Source organism: Mustelus asterias, chromosome 13, assembly GCF_964213995.1.
Source record: "Mustelus asterias chromosome 13, sMusAst1.hap1.1, whole genome shotgun sequence".
NCBI classification, from domain to species: domain Eukaryota; kingdom Metazoa; phylum Chordata; class Chondrichthyes; order Carcharhiniformes; family Triakidae; genus Mustelus; species Mustelus asterias.
Window position 1 is genome coordinate 99,947,643 of NC_135813.1, and position 18,713 is coordinate 99,966,355.

Consider the following 18,713-nt stretch of genomic DNA (forward strand, 5'->3'; position numbering starts at 1 on the left):
CTGCAGCAGTTATTGGCTGACACTACATATGTACGCACGCATACAAACATATACCAACACATTTGCGCACATTTAACGAAAGATGCAAACACAAGCCAGCGCAGGCAGTTTTGGCATGGCACTTGAGTATTTACAGACCTCAATAAATGGAATAAAGTCTGCAAAAGAGAGGAAAAGCAGTGTCGGAAGTAACCAACAGTCCCTGACTCATTCAAAATTCTAAATCGCTGTTTTGTTGCGAATGTTTAACGTTACACATACCTGGAAATGCTCCTTCGAACGTTGTTGTTGTAAATGCCTTTTTAAGAAGTGACTAGACTGCTATTCCAATTTGCGACATACAACTGAGCCAATTAACTTGGAGTCAGTGATGGAGTATTTTTCTGATTGTTATGGCTGATCCATTTATAGAAGCAATTTGTGAATTCACACCGAAAGCAATAGACTCCCTGGAAACATTCCGCTGCGAGAGTGACGGAGCTTGGTTATTTACATTTTTAATGGATGTATATCATTTCTCAAGATTACATTAATGTTGTAAGAATTTGAATTGAATATATCTGGGTTAAGCATGTGTTTGCGGCAGTGAGTCTTTGCCAGTCTGGGGTGCTTTTACCCATTAGGGAAGCAGATATTACCACCACTGAATAAGTCGAAACCTAAGACTTCTTTATTGTCTGCCCACCTTGCATCTTATGCACAGAACCTTTTAATCTTGTGCCTGAATGGTTGGCATGGTAGTTAGCACTGCTGTCTCACAATTCCAGGCTCCTAGGTTCGATCCCCGGCTAGGGTCACTGTCTGTGCGGAGTCTGCACGTTCTCCCTGAGTCTGCATGGGTTTCCTCCCACAGTCTGAAAGAAGTACTGGTTAGGTGCATTGGCCAAGCCAAATTCTCCCTCAGTGGAACCCGAACAGGCGCTGGAGTGTGGCGACTAGGGGATTTTCACAGTCGCTTCATTGCAGTGTTAATGTAAACCTACCCGCAACACTAATAAAAAAACTTTAACTTAAGCGGGCAGTATTCTGATCTTCAAAAAGATGTGAAATGAGCAGCTCTCATTGTGAAATTCTCACGACCTTCAGAAAACTCTTCCATTCAGAAGTTGGTTCACAACAACAGAGGTGTGGCAATAGCTTGGAAAGCTCAGTAACTGGGTCAATCTACAGAGATCACAATTCCTTTCAAACCAAAACCTGGAGATCGCAGTCTATCAACCCATTCACTCCCATGATCATGTCCAGTTGCTCCAGATACCAACTCTGATCTTGCATGAAGTGAGGTATTTGTGCATTCTTCAATGTGGCAATAACCTTTAGCCGGTCTACATCTTCATAAGACACCTGCAGCAAAGAGAGAATTCACCTTTTCATATTGATAGTTGCAATACAGGTCGGATCAATGTGTTTCTATTTTGAGGAGCTGGGTGTGCATTTGCAGCGTTACCAGCTGATGTGGTTTGGGTGTTTTTGTTTCAGCAGGATGTGTTCGAACAGTGAGACAGAGAGTGAGGCTGGAGACCTTCTTGATCAACAGTTTGAAGAGATGAACAATAAACTGACTTCCATCACTGACCCCACAGGATTCCTCCGGATGGTCAGCAGGAACAACCTCTTCAATAGGTAGGGACAGTGTCCAAATGCAAAGTCCTAACACTACAAATGAAACGTGTTCTATAATTCAGTGAGGAGTAGTTATCCTCATGGTCACGGGATGGAGGGGAGGGTTAGGAGCAAGGAAAGTGTATTGGCTTTCAGCATGTCACCCTGTTCCTGATGTCGAGATCCTCAATCAGGCCTTGAGTGTCTTTGAACGGGGGTTTGCTTTTCAGGCTCCCCCCCCCCTCTGCTCCCATAGGTAGACTAACCTCTGCCATTAATCCCTTCAATGGGTGTTAATGACTCACATAAGAGCCTCAAGCAGTGTCTGGACATGAGAGCTGTCAATGAGCCTTCCTGTCCCAGACTTAGTCTGGCGGAGGTGAGAAGGCGGGCTCTCCATTCGCTGCCCATCATCTTTGAGATCTCCAAAATAAACAAAGAATGTGGAGGAGTATGAGGCACGAAGGGGCTTTGAACCGAACTCCAGTGCAAAGACAGTGGGCTGGATTTAATGGAGGCATTGGAGAGTCTTCCTCCTGGAGAGAGGCCTACTTCACCTCCTTTGACAAAGGGAACGTCTGCTGAATTTAGTGCCACTTAGATACTTAACTGGACAATGTTGAGCTTTCCCCTGGATCAAAGATCTGGGGGTAGCACCCATCAAGAGCTCCCAACCGATCAGATGTTGCGTCCCTCAATCAAACATTGATTGCCTTTGAATGAGGGACCTTTCCCCAGGAACCCATAGGGCAGCACTGTAGCACATTGGTTAGCACCGCTGCCTCACAGCGCCAGGGACCTGGGTTCAATTCCTGCCTCGGGTGACTGTCTGTGTGGAGTTTGCACATTCTCCCCGTGTCTGCGTGGATTTCCTCTGAGTGCTCTGGTTTCCTCCCAAAGTCCAAAGATGTGCAGGTTAGGTTGATTGGCCATGGTAAATTGCTCCTTAGTGTCAGGGGGATCAGCAGGGTAAATACATGGGGTTATGGGCTAGGGCCTGGTGGGATTGTTGTTGGTGCAAGCTCGATGGGCCGAATGGCCTCCTTCTGTACTGTAGGGATTCTACAAGCACCGCCACATGGAGCTTCTTGGCAAGCCCTCGCCCCATCCACCCTTCCAGTTAAGGGTGGAGTGTGACCCTTTAGCAGCTATTAATTGCCCACTTAATTGCCTCAACTGGCAGTGGGGCAGGAGGCAGGAAGACTTCCCATGGACCTTCCCACCACATAATTCAACGTGGTAGAGGCAAGCAGATGGTAGAGGCCCTACCCACCACTCTTCTGCCTGGTTTGGTGCTACTTCCACCACCAAACCCATCCCAGACTTGTTCATTGTGTGCCATGCTTTAATGGTGCAGAGCCTGTCTGGCTTTGAATGAGTGAGTTTGGAAGGAAGCACGAATGGGGCACTAACGTTACTGGATTGGTTCAATCTCTCTTTAGCTCGTGCCTTCCCACTGTCTTCAGGGCTACATCCCCAGGTTGATTGAACTGTCTCACTTTGGGAAGGCTGCCAGTAGCTCTTGTCTACTTAAGCTTGAGACCATCCTTAACATTTAAGGCAATAGTGAACACATTGCTATCATTTGGAACACCAGAATGCCACCCCATGCACCCCGTGCCAAGAATTCAGTACATTAGAGTAAAGTAGAGCAACAAAATGGATAAAGCGGGCGCAAGTGTGAACTTTTCCTTCTATACTTGCCATGCCGTTTTGTTATTATCGCACCAGGTTGGGCATAGCGTGCCTGTGGCATGCGTGATATGAACAGACGTTTAAAACGTGCTGCAAAACAAAAGCAACAATGAGGAATTAATTGTTGAAATACCAGTGTAACAAGGAAGAATGGGACACCAGATGCTAACGCGATGATTTCCAAAATCAGCATATGATGCCCTATTTCTCAATCTTGCAACCCATAAATCTAAATTAAGCTTTACCCACCCGTTTTCTCGAACACCTTTCTTTGTAGTCTTTTGATGGGGTTCTACTTTACCCTAGCCAGTTGGTTCAGCACAGTAGTGGAATTGTGAATTATATTTGTTTAGCCCATTGTAAGTTCTGTGAATATTGTACGTTTGATTCACCTTGTGTTTGCGATTTGTTTTTAACATGTGACATCCAACCAGAACACCAAGATTAAATGAGCTCCAGGTTTTCAATGGCAGCCTGCCAAGATGTATTGAACCTCTGTTTTTACTTAATGCCCTACATCTGAATAAATGAAGTCCAATAATTGCTTAGTCCTGCTTGTTAGCTTACACACTTGTGTAGGGATGTTTGGCTTGGATGTAGCCTTGTTTTGAGAGCAAATCGCATCATCTGTGATCACTTCAATTATGCCGCAGCATATATACAAACATGCTGATGACGAACAGGGGTAGGCCTTTCAGCCCCTTGAGCCTGCCCCGCCATTCACTAAGATCATAGCTTACCCTCAAATCTGCATCCCGCCTACCCTCGATAACCTATCACCCCATTGCTTTACCAAGAATCTATCCACCGCTACCTTAAAGCAAATCAAAGACTCTGCTTCCACTCTATTTTCAGGGAGAGAGCTCCAAAGGCGCACAACCGTCTGAGAGGAAAACAATTTCACCTCATCGGGTTTTAAATGGGCGACACCTTATTTTTAAACAGTTCTATTTTCTCCCACAAGAGGAAACATCCTCTCCACATCCACCCTATCAAGACCCCTCAGGATCTTATGTTACAATTAAGTCGCCTCTTACTCTTCTGAACTCTAGCAGATACAAGCCTAACCTGTCCAACCTTTCCTCATAGGACAACCCGCCTATTCCAGGTATTAGTCTGGTAAGCCTTCTCTGGTGACCAATTATGGACGGCACAGTGGTTAGCACTGCTACCTCACAGCGCCAGGGACCCGAGTATGATTCCGGTCTCAGGTGACTGTGTGGAGTTTGTACGTTTTTCTTGTGTTTGCGTGCATTTTCTCCGGATGCTCCGGTTTCCTCCCACAGTCAAAACTTGCGCAGGTTACCATGGATTGGCCATGGTAAATTGCCCCTTAGTGTCCCAGGTTTTGTAGGTTGGGGGATTAGCAGAGTAAATACATGGGATTATGGGGATAGGGCCTGGGTGGGATGCTCTTTCAGAGAGTTGGTACAGACTCGATTGGCTAAATGGACTCCTCTGCACCTCCTTCCAACCGGTTTAGGGCATGGTAGGTGGAGGCTAAGGGTAGGGCTGAAGGGTTTGTTCTCTGATTTGCTAATGTGACAAGCAGTTTCCCCCAGGGATCTGTACCAGAGCCTCATTTTTTCGCCATGTATATGAATGACTTTGATGAAAGCATTCATTGGATGAAGAGTTTTTTATCCGAATTTGCAGATTAAGCCATGGAGGCAGGCACTAAATTGTATCGATTGGAACAGGAACTTTCAGGGGGATTTAAAAAACTTAAGAGAGCGGAGAAAACTTATAGCAGATGGATTCAATGGGGGAGAATGCGTGGTCATCCACTTTGGATGTAAGAAAGAAGTATTTCCTTAAAGCTGAGAGACTAGGAGATGCGGAGGAGCAAAGGGATCGAGGTGTAAATATGGACAAGTCACTAAAAGCTGGTGCACATGTACAGAAGTGATCAAAAAGACAAATGGGGTATTGACCTTTATCTCAAAGGAAACAAAATTCAAAAATGAAGGAATAATGCTTCAAATGTGCAGTGTCTGAGTTAGACTCCGTCTGGAGAAATGTGCCCTATTTCAGTGACCGAAACTCAGCAAAGATATACTGGTCTTGGAAGGAGTACAGTGAAGATTCGCCAGAATCATATCAGGGATTTATTATGAGGGTGGAGGCACAACCTTTGCCTGCATCCCTTTGGACTCAGAAGGGCAGGCGTAATCCAATGGGGGTGTTTCAAATGATAAATGGATTTAGTGGAATAGGTACAGATTGCCTCTGGTATGAAAATCCAGAACAGAGAACATTATCCTCCGAATTGGTATTACTTTCATTTTGAAATCAGTGGGTTTATACTGAGTCCTGGATTTACAGTCTCCGAGTGTATTCAGGAGGTGGCGAGATACAACACTTGGGGCGAATGGGACCAAAGGTTATGGGGAGAAAGCAGGGTAAGGCTATTGAGTTGGATGATCAGCCATGATGGTGATGAAGGTAGAGCAGGCTCGAAGGGCTGAATGGCCTCCTCCTGCTCCTATCTTCTATTTGAGCATGTTATCTAGGCAGGTGTGCTGCATTGTCAGAGCCGTCATCCTTCAGGTAAAAGTCTCAAAGCATGGCCCTGTCTGCCTGGTCCAGTGGTTGGAGCAGGTCCCCTGGCACTATTCATAGAAAAACAGTAAATTCTCTCTATATTCTTCTCCTAATCAACATTACCGAAAGCAAATTAGCTCAGACTAACTAGTAATTCATTTTATTATCTTGTGGAAATTGGCTGTCACGATGAATTACTGCACTTCAAAAATAATTAATTAGTTGTGAAGATGCTAAGTGTGTCCTGAGGATGTGATAAGGCACTATATAAATGGTCCTTCTCCATACCGCTCAAGACCTTGCGCGGTGTTTTCATGGTCATAGTGACTCATGTAGAAGGCCTTGCTTAGCGAGCAGTATTCATTTATAAACAGACACCGTGAAGGAACAACGTCCCGAGTGTTGCAGCAAAGTCTGTTAAACCTCTGGCAAGAGGTGACCGCTCTTGGGTGGCAGACGTCGCAGATTCTTCCTCACCCATGCTCTTTAACTCTCTGTGTGCTTCTCCATCAATCACTCTGTGCCCTGGGGGTAAATGTAACTCTACAAGTGCCTGGGGGCATCCGTCATTGTGATACAGGCTGTTTTGAGGTGACATTAGTGCAGCTTCTCGGTGTTTATGAAAAGAAAAATGCCATAACACTCCTTCAATAAATCACATTGCAATATTAATTCCATTATATAGGCAGTGGCGTGGTGGTATTATCACCAGACTTGAATGGAGAGACACTGGGTAATGCTCTGCGGACCCAGGTTCAGAATCCCACCACGCCAGATGTAATAATTTAAATTCAGTAAAAATCTTAGAAGATCTTAGAATCCCTACAGTACAGAAAGAGGCCATTCGGCCCATCGAGTCTGCACCGACCACAATCCCACCCAGGCCCTACCCCCATATCCCTACATATTTACCCACTAATCCCTCTAACCTACGCATCCCAGGACACTAAGGGCAATTTTAGCATGGCCAATCGACCTAACCCGCACATCTTTGGACTGTGGGAGGAAACCGGAGCACCCGGAGGAGACCCACGCAGACACGAGGAGAATGTGCAAACTCCACATAGACAGCGACCCAAGCCGGGAATCGGACCCAGGTCCCTGGAGCTGTGAAGCAGCAGTGCTAACCACTGTGCTACCGTGCCGTCCGGTACAATCTGGAATTAAAAGCCTAATGATGACCATGAAACCATTGTCGTAAACATCCCATCTGGTTAACTAATATCCTTTAAGTGGGCGGCACTGTGGCACAGTGGTTAGCACTGCTGCTTCACAGCGCCAGGGACCCGGGTTCAATTCCAGTCTTGGGTGACTGTCTGTGTGGAGTTTGCACATTCTCCCTGCATGGGTTTCCTCCGGGTGCTCCGGTTTTCTCAGGCAGTCTAAAGATGTGCGGGTTAGGTTGATCGGCCATGCTAAATTGCCCCTGAGTGTAAGGGGGATTAGCAGGGTAAATACATGGGGGTACAGAGAAAGGACCTGGGTGAGATTGTTGTTGGTGCAGACTCGATCGGCCGAATGGCCTCCTTCTACACTGTCAGGATTCTATGATCATATCTATGATATCATAGGTTCCATGTATGCCTGTGTCAGTGTTTATTCAGCAGAACATTACATGACATAGTAATTATAGGCACAGCTGGGGACTCTGGTTTTATTATTCCATACTATTTTGCTGCTCTATCCCCGAATAATTGCCAGTTTTGCTTTGTTAAATTTTGTAAAGAGCTTGCACTGTTTTTATTTTCTTTTATCAAATGTGACCAGGGGCGTGTACCTTCAAAAACAGAGACAGCTGAAAAATTTCAGCAGGTCTGGCAGCATCTGTAGGGAGAGAAATCAGAGTTAACATTTTGAGTCCGCTTGACTCTTCCCCAGAACTAAAGTGAGGGGGAAAATGTGTTGGATTCTATACTGTACGAGAGGGGCTAGAATAGCTGGAACAGTGATTAGTGGGAGCTGAGAGAGATTGCAATAAAGGTGCAGCGAAACTTAAGAACAAGTGTCTGATGGCTCAGTGGGGGAGCAGGAATTCGACACTTAGAATTTTTTGGGGGAGAATTGCCCCCCCCATTGTCTGGAAATTTTTAAATCAGACCCACAGACCTGCCACTCGGCTGTTCAGACGCAGCAACAAATTGGGAAGGCGTGTGCTCATGTGATGGTAGAAGATGGTGATGATAGTGGGGGAATACCGTGACTGTGCAGTGCGGGAAGTACACCACGAGGTTACAGAGCCATTTGATTTCCTTCTGCACTGTCTCTATCTCTATCTCTCACTGTCGGCCCACTTCTTGGTCTCTCTAAATCCCTATCTCTCAATCTCTCTCGCTCTACCTCTTTCCCTGTTTGTCTGTCTCTCTCTCTCTCTCTCCCTCTGTTGGTGTCTCTCACTATCTCTCTATTTCTCCATCTCTATCTCTCTCGATCTCTTTATCTCTTTCTCTTTTTTTTGCTGTCTTTCACTGTCTGTCTATTTCTCCATCTCTCTCTTTCTCGCTCTCTCTTTTGCTGTCTTTCACTGTCTGTCTATTTCTCCATCTCTCTTGATCTCTGTCTCTCTCTTTCACAGTCTTTCACTGTCTGTCCATTTCTCCACCTCTCTCGATCTCTGCCTCTCGCTCTCTCTCACTATCTTTCTCTATGTGTCTCAATAGCTCTCTCTCTCCCTCTCCTTTAACTCGGAGTCTTCCCAGAGTAGTGTTTGTCCTTTTTAAAACCCTCACCATGGCATCTAAGAAAAATGTAGCAAAACGTAAGCAAGTTACGATTCCAATATTGGAAAAATTGGAACTCATTGCATAGTATTTGGATGAGTAAGACCATTTTTATTACTCTTTATACTTTTTTTTAGCACATTTTTATATTTCAAATAATTACTTATATTTGTGGTGTCTTCCAGTTCACATAATTATGGTTAGGCATTAGAACACTATTCTATAAATATAGAAAATTCAGATATTGGGAAATGATTTAGTCCCAAGCATTCAGACTGGAGAGGTTATAGTGCATCAATATATTGAACGCACACACAACGTTCCACGCAGTTATACAGCTTCCATGTGTACAGCGTGCTTCAAATTGAACAGACACCACCTTGCCAGATTGGCTTGCAAGTAGCTCTTTCTGTGAACCTTCATTTAAAATCCATTGCTGTGTGCACAAGTTGGCATGAGTTCTTCCTACCTATACCTTCCCTAAACCCTCTCTCCCCCAGCCTTGCTCTGCATCTCTCACGCCAGTACTGCATTGGTTAACACCATTTTGCATGTTGAACAGGACAGGATTAGAGACTTGGCAGGGTTGATTTTCATATAGCAGGTGCTTTGAGGCAGAGAAGTTTACAGCACAGAAGGAAGCCAACTGATCCATCCCATAGTGCTGGCTCCGAGCTAGAGTGTTCACATGTTTGCCATGCAGGATTGCAGGTTCATTTATCTTTGCAAAGTTTTTTTTTAAGTATATCATTTTTTTTCCCGTGGCTTGGGAAATCTTGTGTTTCAGGAAGAGTGTAGACTTTTTCAGCAATTGCCCTCCATGCCTGCCGCACCAGGCACTTTCAGGAGATGGGGACTGTGTGGTCGTGCTTGAGACATATTCTGTCCTCCCTTCATCCAACTCCCTCCATAGAACCCCTGCAGCGCAAAAGGAGATCATTCAGCTTATCAAGTCTGCACTGAGTCTCCAAAAGAGCATCCCACCCAGGCCTAACCACCCACCCCCCCATCACCCCCTGCACTAATCCACCTAACCTACACATCCTTTGGACACTCAGAGGCAACTTAGCATGGCCAATCCACTTACATAAGAACTAGGAGCAGGAGTAGGCCATCTGGCCCCTCGAGCCTGCTCTGTCATTCAGTAAGATCATGGCTGATCTTTTCATGGGCCCAGCTCCACTTACCCACCCGCTCACCATAACCCTTAATTCCTTTACTGTTCAAAAATGTATCTATCCCTGCCTTAAAAACATTCAATGAGGTAGCCTCAACTGCTTCACTCAGCAGGGAATTCCAAATTCGCAACCCTTTGGGCGAAGAAGTTCCTCCTCAACTCAGTCCTAAATCTACTCCCCCTTACTTTGTGGCCGTACCCCCTAGTTCTAGTTTCACCCGCCAGTGGAAACAACTTCCCTGCTTTCTATCTTATCTAATCCCTTAATAATCTTATATGTTTCTATAAGATCGCCCCTCATTCTTCTGAATTCCAATGAGTGTAGCCCCAGTCTACTTAGTTTCTCCTCATTAGCCAACCCTCTCAACACCCGGAATCAACCTAGTGGATCTCCTCTATACCCCTTTCAAAGCCAGTATATCCTTTCTCAAGTAAGGAGACCAAAACTGTACACAGTACTCCAGGTGTGGCCTCACCAGCACCTTATACAGCTGCAACATAACCTCACTGTTTTTAAACTCCATCCCTCTAGCAATGAAGGACAAAATTCCATTTGCCTTCTTAATTACCTGCTGCATCTGCAAACTAACTCCTTGAGATTTTTGCACAAGGACATCCAAGACACCCACTTAACCTGTACATCTTTGGATTGTGGGAAGAAACCAGAGCACCCGGAGGAAACCCACACGGGGAGAATGTGCAAACTCCACACAGAGCCACCCAAGGCCGGAATTGAACCCGGGTCCCTGGCACTGTGAGGCAGCAGTGCTAACCGCCGTGCCACCATGCCGCCCTCACTGAATCAGGGTTTTCCTACCTTGTATCCTTTTTGTAGAACATTTATTAATGAAGCAATTGCACAGGATTCACAAGCACAACTTCAGGGTTTAACTGGCTCGTCAACGCTGCATTGATGTTGTTGCCTTGATAATAATTTGCCTCATCCTTCATTGGGTGTGGGTCTTGATATGTTTAGTTACAACACATGCTGTAACCAAGTTAAACAGGAACATCATAGCTTCATGCACATGATCAATTACACTGGGCAAGTTTAGGTGATGTTCACTTAATCCTTTCTGATCACGGAAAGAATCCCGATAAAACACATTGACCTGGAAAACAAAGTTTGCTGTACGAAGGGCAGGAAGTGTGCACGCATTTACAAGCATGTGTCCACCACTCGCTACATTAGTGAGCGTAATAGACTGAGGGGTGATCTTATAGAGGTGTATAAGATCATGGGAATAGAGTGCATGCACTCAGTCTTTTTCCCAGGGTTGGGGAATCGAGAACTAAAGAGCATAGGTTTAAGGTAAGGGTGGAAAAGATTAATGGGAACCTGAGGAGCAGCTTTTTTTACGCAGAGGGTGGAACGTGTGTGGAATGAGCTGCCGGAGGAAGTGGTTGAGGCAGGGACATTGACAACATTTAAATGGCATTTGGACAGATACATGGATAGGAAAGGTTCAGAGGGATATGGGCCAAATGCAGGCAAATGGGGTTAGCTTAGATCGTTTGTAATGAACAAAGCATCGTAGCTGTGAGGGACAGCTCGGTGGATAGGATATTGGTATGTAGATAGGCTGGAAAATTGGGCGGGGATCCTGGATTCAGGATTCAATCCTGGACCGGGGAGCGGCGCGGGCTTGGAGGGTCGAAGGGCCTGTTCCTGTGCTGTATTGTTCTTTGTTCTTCTTCTTTGTTTCTTTGGTTGGCATGGAGCAGTTTGAGCTGCAGGGCCTGTCTCCGTGCTGTAGATTCTATGATGGCAGGATTAGCAACATTCTCAGTGGAAAATAATACATTTCTATCAGGGCTCTGTGCTTTTTACAGGACCCATGTTTCATCCTAGATACTCTAGCACTTCATCCGCCATTTGTTTACCCTCACAGAGCCAAACATGGCACTAACCGGCATGAAGAACCCCCTCGCCACTGCAATTTAAAATTGTGAGGTGCTTACAGATTAGCTGCTGGTTTAATATTTCTGGCTTTCATTTCTTGACGTCTGCTGCATTGTACCAGTCTGGAAGATTCAGCTTGCCTGCAGAGAGAAGGGTTTTGCCATGTTTGCCCCGTTACAGCCCTTTGCCTCACAAATAGTCTGACCAGGATATGGGTGGAGTGGAAAGGCGGGGTCGGGGTTTGAGAATGAGGGAGCGCAGCAAGGAAAAAGTCACAGAGAGGGAGAAGCCGCCAGACGGTAGCACAGTGGTTAGCACTGCTGCTTCACAGCTCCAGGGTCCCGGGTTCGATTCCCGACTTGGGTCACTGTCTGTGTGGAGTTTGCACATTCTCCTCGTGTCTGCGTGGGTTTCCTCCGGGTGCTCCGGTTTCCTCCCACAGTCCAAAGATGTGCGGGTTAGGTTGATTGGCCATGCTAAAAATTGCCCTTAGTGTCCTGAGATGCATAAGTTAGAGGGATTAGTGGGTAAATATGTAGGGATATGGGAGTAGGGCCTGGGTGGGATTGTGGTCGATGCAGACTCGATGGGCTGAATGGCCGCTTTCTGTACTGTAGGGTTTCTATGATTTCTATGATTTCTAAGATGGAGGAGGAGAAGGAGGGCACTAAACAGGAAGCATTATCAACAGAGGGTCTTCAAGGGGCACGTCTTCTCTCGCCGTTTTACTGAGGAGCAATGTATGAGGTTTTCACTGAGCTGTGCCACTTTTTCCAGCCACAACCTCCTGTGGCTGGCGAGGTCACCAACACCTTCCACTTTTATGCCCATGGCTCTGTACTATATGGAGCATTGAGGCTCTCTACAATATGACGGACACCTACTCCTCCCTCCATATTGCTAGAGTGAAGCTCGAGGTTTTGCACACCTCGCCGGCTTGTTCATGCTGCAGGGTGCCATTAATTGTGTGATCGTTGTTTTACATACTTTTTATCACCAGTCTACATCTCTATTAATTGAAAGAGACTTCAGTCATGCAGCACACGGCTGGTTTACAACAGACAGCCCATCATGCATGTCTATGCCTTTTAGGGATAGCAGCATGCCATCACGAGAAGGGAAGCATGTCATGTGATCCAGTCTCAGTTTCACTTTGGCCTGTGAGTGAGCAGAACACAGCACACACAGCTCTGCTGCTGATGTTCTCAAGCTTTCTACCTTTGTATATACGCTCTCATGTGCCTAATTTGAATAAATGAACCACAATGTTTTTACACAATCTCTTATGAGCGATTGCTGCCTTTACATCATTATAGAAACACACCAGCGCCCACTATCATCCTGGCCATTTCATCCTGTGTCAGCCTCCTGTGTCACTTTACTTTTGCAGGCCAATGCTCTGTTGTTGTACTTGAGATAATCATACCAATTATGATCCCATTGTACAGGATTGTCAGGGTAGTGTCCTAGGCCCAGTAATAATAAACAGTAAACACAGCCTTGATCCTGGGCTGGCCCTGGTGCATGAAGCTGACTATCTGGGGTACAGTGGTTAGCACTGCTGCCTCACAGCGCCAGGAAGCCAGGTTCAATTCCGGCCTCGGGTCACTGCGTGGAGTTTGCACGTTCTCCCCATGTCTGCGTGGGTTTCCTGTGGGTGCTCCGGTTTCCTCCCACAGTCCAAAGATGTGTGGGTTAGGTTGATTGGCCATGCTAAATTGACCCTAGTGTCAGGGGGATTAGCCGGGTAAATATGTGGGGTTATGGGAATAGGGCCTGTGTAGGATTATTGTCGGTGCAGATTCGATGGGCTGAATGGCCTCCTCCTGCAATGTAGGGATTCTATGGATTTTATGATTGTTGCCTAGCTAGCTCTCTGTTCCATCTCACATTCATAGAATCCCTACAGTGCAGAAGGAGGTCATTCTGCCCATCGAGCCTGCACCAACACTAATCCCACCCAGGCCCTATCCCTGTAACCCCACATGTTTACCTGCTGCTCCGCCTGACACTAAGGGGCAATTTAGCATGGCCAATCCACCTAACCCACACATCTTTTGGACTGAGCGAGGAAACCCACGGGGAGAACAGGCAAACTCCACACAGACAGTCACCCGAGGCTGGAATTGAACCCAGATCCGTGGTGCTGTGAGGCAGCAGTGCTAACCAGGGTGCCACCATGCTGCCCGGCTAGGGCCGGGTATATAGTATATGCAGAGGGAAACAGAGTTAACTTTTCAGGTTGAGATGACCTTACAGCAGAGCTCTGATTCTGTGCACAGAGGCTGCCTAACTTGCTGAGTATTTCCAGCATTTTATTTTTGCCTTTGTACTGATGTTGCGCCGCTGGGCCTTAACCTTAATGTAGTGTATTGAGATCTTCCTACCATGTCCAATCGAAAATAGTGATTACACCAATGCGTGGCAGTCCGTGATCCGGGGGCCCTTTCAGCACAGAAACCACCAGCTGCTGCAATGTGGAGGATTCATCCTTCATTTTGAAAGGCATGACCATAAAATTCTAAAGCCCTAATGGTCGGCACATGGGGTGGAACTGGGCCCCTCTGCTCAATAACACCTAGCAATAGCTTTCTGTAAGTCTCAACTCTTTAGGTATTTGATGCCTCTCATTTCTTAAAGACTTCATCCATGTGAAGCCTGTGTAGGAAATAGTTTACGTCGGGTTCCTTCGTTTAGACCACACACAAATCTTTTCTTTTGTCTTTCTTTACAAAAACTAGCACTACTAGTAATGCCCTTGATTTCTCTGTGGCACAGTGGTTAGCACTGCTGCCTCACAGCACCAAGGACCCGGGTTTGATTCCCGGCTTGGGTCACTGTCTGTGCGGAATCTGCACGTTCTCCCTGTGTCTGCGTGGGTTTCCTCCGAATGCTCCGGTTTCCTCCCACAGACCGAAGGACGTGCTGGTTAGGTGCATTGACCATGCTAAATTCACCCTCAGTGTACCCGAACAGTTGCTGGAGTGTGGCAACTAGGGGATTTTCACAGTAACTTCATTGCAGTGTTAATGTAAGCCTGATTGTGACACTAACGAATAAACTTTTAAACTTACTATAGATATTCATGTTAGTGGACTGAATTTGAGGTAATTGTGTTTACTTTATGCACCATTTCCTTTGCACAGATGACAGATGTTGGGCAGTAATGTACCTTGTCTTGTAGGGCCACTTCCTCAGGTCTCTCGTCAAATTGTGTACACTCTTCTGCAAGGAGGGAAAGCAGAATGATAAGGGTGTCTGGAATGGCTTGTGTGGAGAGGCCATCACATGGGAGGCTGACTGTGAGGCATGGGTGCAAGAGGGCAATAGGATAAGTGTAGGTGCGGTGGCTCAGATGGGAATTTGAGGTGGCTGTAGCGAGTTGAGTGGAGTTGCAAGTTGTGTTCACCTCACCCGAGGAATGGTGTGCAGGCAAATGCTGGGAAAGTCAAGTGTGGGTGTTGACACCTGAAATTGTGATGACGCTCCACTGACACGCCTTCCTTCCCCTCTTCCCCTGAGGTCCGAGACCCTCTTGCGGCACCATCTCCAAGTTGGAAAACCCACACACGTGCTGCAGACTTCCTCGGCCACCTCCACCCACACCTGCTTGGTCGCAGAGACTGTCCTCTTCCTAAACTCAGTGCAGCCTCACGGATCCTGCATCAGGACTTGCAGATAAGGGTGAGAGACCTGAGGAGCATCATTCCCAGGTCTCCTCTCCATTGCTGTGATTGCTGCAGCCTTAAAAATCCAGGTGCTGGTGAGCCCTTGTAACCCCTGCTGTGGTCCCTTTAATTAGCAATCCTTCGTTGGGTGGAATCATCAGATCATCCTGCCCTACCCTCCCGAATTAGTCAGGCTTCCCAGAAGCAGGATGCTAATGACTTGGTTTTGGGAAAGAGCCCCGAAAAAGACTGCTCCTTTGCTATTTTGGTTCCGGACACGCACATAATCCGACAGTTTCAGCAGGGATAAAGTCGGTAAAGATTCCAGTCTATGAGTCTGTAGTTTGCTCTATGCAGCTGGCAGCAAAAACCAGCATGCTATATATTTCTTGGGATTCTCGGTGCCAGACTTGCGGATAGCGAAGAGCATTGTCGGGCAATACAGCAGGATATAGATAGGCTGGAAAATTGGGCGGAGAGGTGGCAGATGGAGTTTAATCCGGATAAATGCGAAGTGATGCATTTTGGAAGAAATAATGTAGGGAGGAGTTATACAATAAATGGCAGAGTCATCAGAAGTATAGAAACAGAGGGACCGAGGTGTGCAAGTCCACAAATCCTTGAAGGTGGCAACACAGGTGGAGAAGGCGGTGAAGAAGGCATATGGTATGCTTGCCTTTATAGGACGGGGTATAGAGTATAAAAGCTGGAGTCTGATGATGCAGCTGTATAGAACGCTGGTTAGGCCACATTTGGAGTATTGCGTCCAGTTCTGGTCGCCGCACTACCAGAAGGACGTGGAGGCGTTAGAGAGAGTGCAGAGAAGGTTTACCAGGATGTTGCCTGGTATGGAGGGTCTTAGCTATGAGGAGAGATTGGGTAAACTGGGGTTGTTCTCCCTGGAAAGACGGAGAATGAGGGGAGATCTAATAGAGGTGTACAAGATTATGAAGGGGATAGATAGGGTGAATGGTGGGAAGCTTTTTCCCAGATCGGAAGTGACGTTCACGAGGGGTCACGGGCTCAAGGTGAGAGGGGCGAAGTATAACTCGGATATTGGTGGGATGTTTTTTACACAGAGGGTGGTGGGGGCCTGGAATGCGCTGCCAAGTAGGGTGGTGGAGGCAGGCACGCTGACATCATTTAAGACTTAACTGGATAGTCACATGAGCAGCCTGGGAATGGAGGGATACAAACGATTGGTCTAGTTGGACCAAGGAGTGGCACAGGCTTGGAGGGCCGAAGGGCCTGTTTCCTGTGCTGTACTGTTCTTTGTTCTTTGTTCTTTGTTCACATAAGATCTTCCCGATCATTTCCCTGGACCAGTGATCAGATCCACTGTAGCCCACTTGGTTACAGTTTCAGCCCCAGCAAACTCTGGCATCTTCACTCTTCTACGGAACCTTCTCAGCGTCAGGACTGTGGTGGCACTCCCAATAAAGCAACATCCTTCCCATTCCCCGTACCTCACTGTGTAAAAAGGTTTTGCTCACCGACTTGCTTGTGTTCCGGGAATGCTGAGAGTTATTGAGGAGGGAGGTTCGAACATGACAGCCCGTAGTTGGGTTTCTGCACGGAAAGGGTGTGTGTGTTATCTTCGATACTAATGAACTTACACTGCTGCCGTTAATCACTTCTATAAAATCCTGCTCAACTAACTCCTTCCAGTTCTTTGGCAGATATCAAGGACATTAATTGCACATTTCCAAATGCAGTGTTATAATGTTTACAAATTCTTGTGGTTCCTAATGCTGAGTGCACTAAATAGGGCCATTCTACTGCTGCTGATTTGACCAATTTATATTTTTATATACAGAGGATTTTATTTTAAAAAAAATCTTACTTGTGTTGAAATGACCTGAAAAAGATAAAAATAAACTAAATAGGTTCTGGTGCAGAGATTTACAGAGTGGTTGCTTGTAAATGTACTTTTACAGATCTTAATGGAAATAGAACATTTCCTATGCATCCTCCTTACGTGTTTATTAGGGATCACCTCTGTACAGTTTGGTGTTCTTCACGTTTACAGAGTGCATTTAGATAGCAGATTAGTGATCGGTAACTTGCTGATTTGTTGACGGTTTGTCATAAGAAGACAGTTTAATGCCTTGGTCTAAAGTGACTACCTCATGCAGTCACTGTCATGGTCACACACTTCTCGATCCTTTAATGTTGCACAGGGTAGGATTGATTTTATCTTTATTTGTGATATAAAAAGAAATGTTTGCTATTTTTAACTGGCCTATAGACATTTCTTGGCAAAAGCATTCCCCCCCCCCTCCCATGTGGACATTCATTGTGATCATTTACGAGAAGGTGCTAATGGTTCTGTGTACGTTGTTGTAGCGAGTGAGCGCTCTTTAGTTCTTTGGCATGACCCTATGGAATTATTGAGTCAGGGCAATGGAACTGGTGTTCAGGGGGAGAGCTCACTGGTGGTGATTTTAACCTGAGGATCACCACACCTCAGGCAAGGGGCAAGGTTGAGAAGGCTGGGCCTTCATGAATATCCTCAGTCGGTACGGGAATTGAACCAGTGCTGTTAAGACCATAAGACAAAGGGGCAGAATTATGCCATTCAGCCCATCGCATCTGCTCCTCTATTCAATTATGGCTGATAAGTTTCTCAACCCCATTCTCCCGCTTTTTTCCCCATAACCCTTGATCCCTTTACCAATCAAGAATCTATCAATCTCTGTCTTGAATACACTCAATGACCTGGCCTCCACAGCCTTCTGTGGAAATGAATTCCATAGATTCACCACCCTTTGGCTGAAGAAATTCCTCCTCATTTCAGTTCCAAAGGGTCGTCCCTTGGTCGACTCTGAGGCCGTGCCCTCGGGTCCCAGTCTCTCCTACAAATGGAAACATCTTCCCCACATCCAGGCCTTTCATTATTCTGTAAGTTTCAGTGAGATGCCTCCCCTCATCCTTCTATACTTTATCGAGTACAGACCCAGAGTCCTCAGACACTCCTTGTATGTCAAGCTTTTCCTTCCCGGGATCATTCTTGTGAACCTCCTCTGGACCCGTCTCCAAGGCCAGCACGTCCCTCCTTAGATACGGGGCCTCAAAATGGCTTGCAATATTCTAAATGTGGTCTCACCAGAGCCACGTAAAGCCTCAGCAGTGCATCCCTGCTTTTGTGTTCTAGCGCTCTCGAAATGAATGCTAACATTGGCGTTGCTCTCTACGTCACCAACCAGTCGTCCAGCCAACTGAGCTAAACCAGTGTATCAGTGGCTGGTTATTAGCACTTGCTTTATGTGTGGAACCCACCTGAGATTTTATTAACAAGTCTGTATTTAGTTAGTCGGTCTCCGTGAGAGTGGCGGTGAGGCACTGCAGTTGGGTAAAGACACAGAAAATCAACAGAGGGATCTTCCACCTAATTGCTACTTAGCAAC

General features: G+C 46.3%; 1 protein-coding gene across 4 annotated transcripts in view; it reads left to right on the forward strand.

The window, feature by feature from the left end:
• ttc28 (tetratricopeptide repeat domain 28) overlaps nucleotides 1–18,713 on the forward strand; it is a 764,757-nt gene that overhangs the window by 641,226 nt on the left and 104,818 nt on the right. For 2 of the 4 annotated variants that reach the window (XM_078227381.1, XM_078227383.1), the window contains exon 13: nucleotides 1,480–1,623. In XM_078227381.1, the coding sequence (XP_078083507.1) occupies nucleotides 1,480–1,623 (144 nt within the window). The remainder of the gene's footprint in view (nucleotides 1–1,479; nucleotides 1,624–18,713) is intronic. The other 2 variants (XM_078227382.1, XM_078227384.1) reach the window with 1 other exon arrangement.